General features: G+C 39.9%; 1 protein-coding gene across 1 annotated transcript; it reads left to right on the forward strand.

The window, feature by feature from the left end:
• Window positions 1–719: 719 nt before the first annotated feature.
• LOC121776638 lies at window positions 720–1,343 on the forward strand. Its single transcript, XM_042173828.1, has one exon. It carries the CDS (start codon window positions 720–722, stop codon window positions 1,341–1,343), a length of 624 nt encoding a protein of 207 aa, XP_042029762.1.
• Window positions 1,344–4,497: the final 3,154 nt, after the last annotated feature.

The following is a 4,497-nucleotide window of genomic DNA, read 5'->3' on the forward strand; positions in this document are numbered from 1 at the left end:
TACCTTTCTTTCGAATCAACAATGAAGTATGGTTTTTTTAAATAAAGTGGTTGCATTTTCTCCGTATTCGCGTAGAAATTTTAATTCCGTAAATTGTTTAGTTTCGAAAATTGTCTAATTTGTGAATTTGTGAATTTTTTTAATGTGAGAATTCCGTCGGGAATTCCATAGGGAATTCCGCTACTGTGCAGTGGGAATTTCGTATGACGTGGCAGGGCAGTGGGAAGTCCGTATGACGTGGCAGGAGGTGTTTTTGGGAATTTCGCGGGGAATTCCGCCTAGAATTCCATTCCACTGCTGATGCTCTAAGTGACGACTATATGTACACTACAAGCTTCTCAGTATAATGTATATTCATTATACAATTTTGACCTCAATTTCAAATCTTTGCAAACAAATAATACTACGATTTTATAATGTTATGGCAGTTGGGGATTCCCTATTATTCTGGCAATTGGGATTTTATAACTATTAGTATTATTATTTTGTCAAAATAGCAATTATCCAATTAATCTAGCTTAGATACAATTTCATGTCCATATTCAAATTGGATGGGCTTTTATGCAATTTGACAAACTCCAGTGGCAATAAAAGAATTAATGAGTTTTATAAGTAGTCCATACACCAGTTGAGAGTTGCCAAAGAACTAGCAAATTAGAATCCAAAAGCTTCTTAGTTGGTTCAGAATCTTCGTAAAGCTCTTCTCTCTCTCTCTAACAATGGAGCAGAGCCCCAACAATGGCACCAAAAAGGTCAAACTACTCTGCAGCTACGGCGGCCAGATCAAGTCCCGCCCCTCCGACCACCACCTCTCCTACCTCGGCGGCGACACCAAAATCGTCGCCGTCGACCGCTCCGTCAAATTCTCCCAACTCTCCGCCAAGCTCAAATCCCTCCTCTCCGACGCCGCCGACATTTCCGTCAAGTACCAGCTCCCCGGTGAGGACCTCGACGCCCTCGTCTCCTTAATCGACGACGACGACGTCGAGCACATGATGATAGAGTACGACCGCATGCACAGGATCTCCCCCAAACCCGCCCGCCTCCGCATATTCGTATTCAACATTTCCGCCCCGGTCAAACCCGCGTCTAACCCGGATTACTTATTCGGGTTCGACCAGGAGAACCAGCCCACCATCGCCCACACTCCGCTCGATCTCTTCCCGGTTCCCGCCCGGTTCAGCAACGGACCGGCGGTTCACCGGGTACCGGTTGCTGCGTATGGCTATTCGTATGGGAACCGGGAGCAGCCGGTTTATAATTTAATTCCGATGATGCCCCCGGTTTCGGTTGTGAATGGCGTGGAATTGAATGGGAATAGTAGGCGTCAGCGTCATGTCTGACTGGGGTCATTCGGTAAATATGTTGGGTTTCATTTTCTTTTTTCGGTGGGTTTATTTAATGTTTTAAAATGTTCTAGTACTGATTAATTATGTCGAGAAAAAGAAAAAGGGGGTTCTGTTTAGAGATGTATTGAGTATTTATTTGTTTGTTAATGGTAGTACATTTGTTTGTTTATATAGTATTTTGGTGAATGTACAGTAAATTGTTGGTGGTTTGTGAATAGATTACCGAGGTTTGATTGCAAATATTGGCAGAGACCCACACCACACCACACCACATGCCATTATGGTTTGGATTAAGAGAATCGTGTTGATGGCCCACACCATTCCTTCTTTAGCCCATTTTGCTTTTTAACATTTTTAGATGTGTACACAAATGATTGTATGATGAAATAAGTTCAAAATTATTCGGTGCATTACCTATAAATCTGCCTCTAATAATCTACTACTTCAACTAAACACCCCGACTCATATTTGTATTATGTTTCTGAGTAGAGAAAAGATAATAGTAGTAATACTTTAATTACTACATTGTGTTAAAGATATCAAGTCGAAAAACCGGGACTAGTAGAATTATTATGATATCAAGTCACCTCAGTTGAATATTTTTATTATTTTTCTATTAATTTTCTCATTCGAGGAAAAATTGTTGACGAAAAATGTGGCGTTGTTAATATAATAATTATAACGTGAAGAAGTTTTCCACTAAAATATCTAAGAGCATCCACAATGGTTTTCGCCCAGCCATAGCCTAGCCACAAACTCCTCCTGCCACATCATCAGCATTAAAAATCCTCCTGCCACATCATCAAAACAAGCAAATAGTCCAGCCATAGCCCAGCCACATCACTCAAAATTATATAAAACAAATAATGAACAATCACACAAAATACGGAATTAAATTTACGCCACAGATACGGGAAAATGCAACAATTTTATTTAAATTTTAAATAAATTACATTTTAAAAAATTACATAAATTTAAATAAAAACTAACGTCTTGCAATCCTCCGCGCCCACAACTCTTCAATTAAATCCTTTTGTCTCAATCACTAAATATCTCAATCACGCCCTCACAGAAATACTTCATACATTCCAGGGAAGTCGTCTCACCGATGTGGAGGTACTCGTCCCACATGTCTGCCGCGCCTCCGTAGGCCAACTGCCGGATTGCCGCAGTGCACTTTTGAATAGGTGTATGGCCGGGTCTGCCAGTCGCATCGTGCCTGAAGCGGAAATACATATATCGCTGCTCCAAGGCATTAACAATACGCATAAACAGGGCTCTGCTCATCCTAAAACGTCACCTGAAAAGGTTGGCGTTGAACCGCGGCTCCTCTGCGAAGTAGTCTTCGTATAGGCGCTGATGTGCAGCTACGTGATCACGATCAATCGCTTGTCGGTGATGGACAACTGGCCGAGGTCGAGGTACCGCCGGCTGCAAGGCGCTTTGCATCCATTGGTCTATCCCGCGGTTGGTATATGCCTCAAGCGCTTCGGCCATTCGACGTTCGTACTCCTCAGCGTCCCACCCACTACCTCCACTACTACCACCCGCGTTACTCATTTTTCGGTGTTGATCTTGTACAGAAATTAAGATAGAGAGAGTACTCGTTAATACAAGTGGTGCGAATGAAAATGAAGTGCAAATCGCGTATATATAGTGTTTCGAAAAAAAAAACCGCTGGGCTATGCGCTGGGCGATCCGGGCGCTGCAATGACGCCGAGCGGATCGCCCAGCGGTTTTTGACCGCCTAGCGCTAGGCGAAATTCATTTCCGAAAAACCGCTTGGCGGTTTTCGGCTTCTGCAATGGTTCGCCTAGCGACCGCCTAGCGCCGACGCTCGGCTAGGCGGTGCGCTAGGCGCCATTGTGGATGCTCTAACTAAAAGATTGTACGTATCTAAATTGTGCATTTACATAATTTGGGGAAACTAGTATTACTATCACTTTGAAGTTGCACAGGTGAACTAATTTGCCAATGAAATGAGACTGTATACTTTAGTTGGTAATTTGGTATATTGATGAACTGCCCACGATTGGTTATGCACTTGTTCATACTTATATTATTGAGTTCCCAAAATATTACTCCATCTGTTCTGCTGTATTTAATAAAAATTATGTTAAGTAAGTTAAGTAAAGGAAAAATATAATAGGAAATGCAAAAGGTTAAGCGATGATAGAGAATAAAGTAAGTGAATGTAAAATGAGTGAAAAGAAATGTGTTGATTTTAATAAAAAGAGAAATGACTCCACTATTATATAAGGTATTAAAATGACAAAATGACTTTACTACTGTGGAACAGAAGAGTACTGAATAAGTGACTTTATTGTTGAAATTTTTTTAAGAACTGGAACGTTAGATATTTAGCTATGGAGTATGGACTATGGTGATTGGTTGTTAGTGAGTAAGACTAGCTAATGACTTTTATGGACTATGGTGATTAGGGTGTTCTATCCACAAAGATGATGTCACCCATTTTCATGGTTGTTTTAAGTACTTTGACCCATTCAATGTGTAACGGAATTGATGGACAAATACACTCATTATAAATTAATAATAATGCATCCTCAAAGTCAAGGTGGTATCTAGCTAGTCTCTTGCAAAATTATTGTTCAAAATAATAGTGTCATGATTAATTTGAGAGTATATGGATAGAGTTGGATCTAATACATTGTATATATGTTTGGATTGAATTCCTATTAAGAGAGTACGTCGCTATTTCAACTGAATCAAACAATTTGATGGGTGAATATGCAAAAATTTATTATTCAATTTGTGACTTCCAAACCAACTTGGGATATCAAATGGAAGTTGATTGCTCCACCGGAGACTTGACTATGCGTCCAATGAATTCTATCGAATTTATTATCCAAGCTCAAATATTTATGCTTCAACAAGGGGTAGCTTCTGATTTCCATGTCGATTTGGATATGTTTTATTCTTCAATTATTCCACTCAAAAGTGAAAATACTATCCATACAAAACCCTACTACTAATTTTATGCATAAAATGACTCAATCTGACAAAATTAAGGCGATGGATTTTTCACCTGAATATATTTAGGAAATAATTTCGAATTGGTAATGATATCTCCTATAATCGTATACTCCCTCCATATCCTGAAAGTTTGTCACTCATTTCCATTTTTGTA

Source organism: Salvia splendens, chromosome 18 (genome assembly GCF_004379255.2).
Source record: "Salvia splendens isolate huo1 chromosome 18, SspV2, whole genome shotgun sequence".
Taxonomy (NCBI): domain Eukaryota; kingdom Viridiplantae; phylum Streptophyta; class Magnoliopsida; order Lamiales; family Lamiaceae; genus Salvia; species Salvia splendens.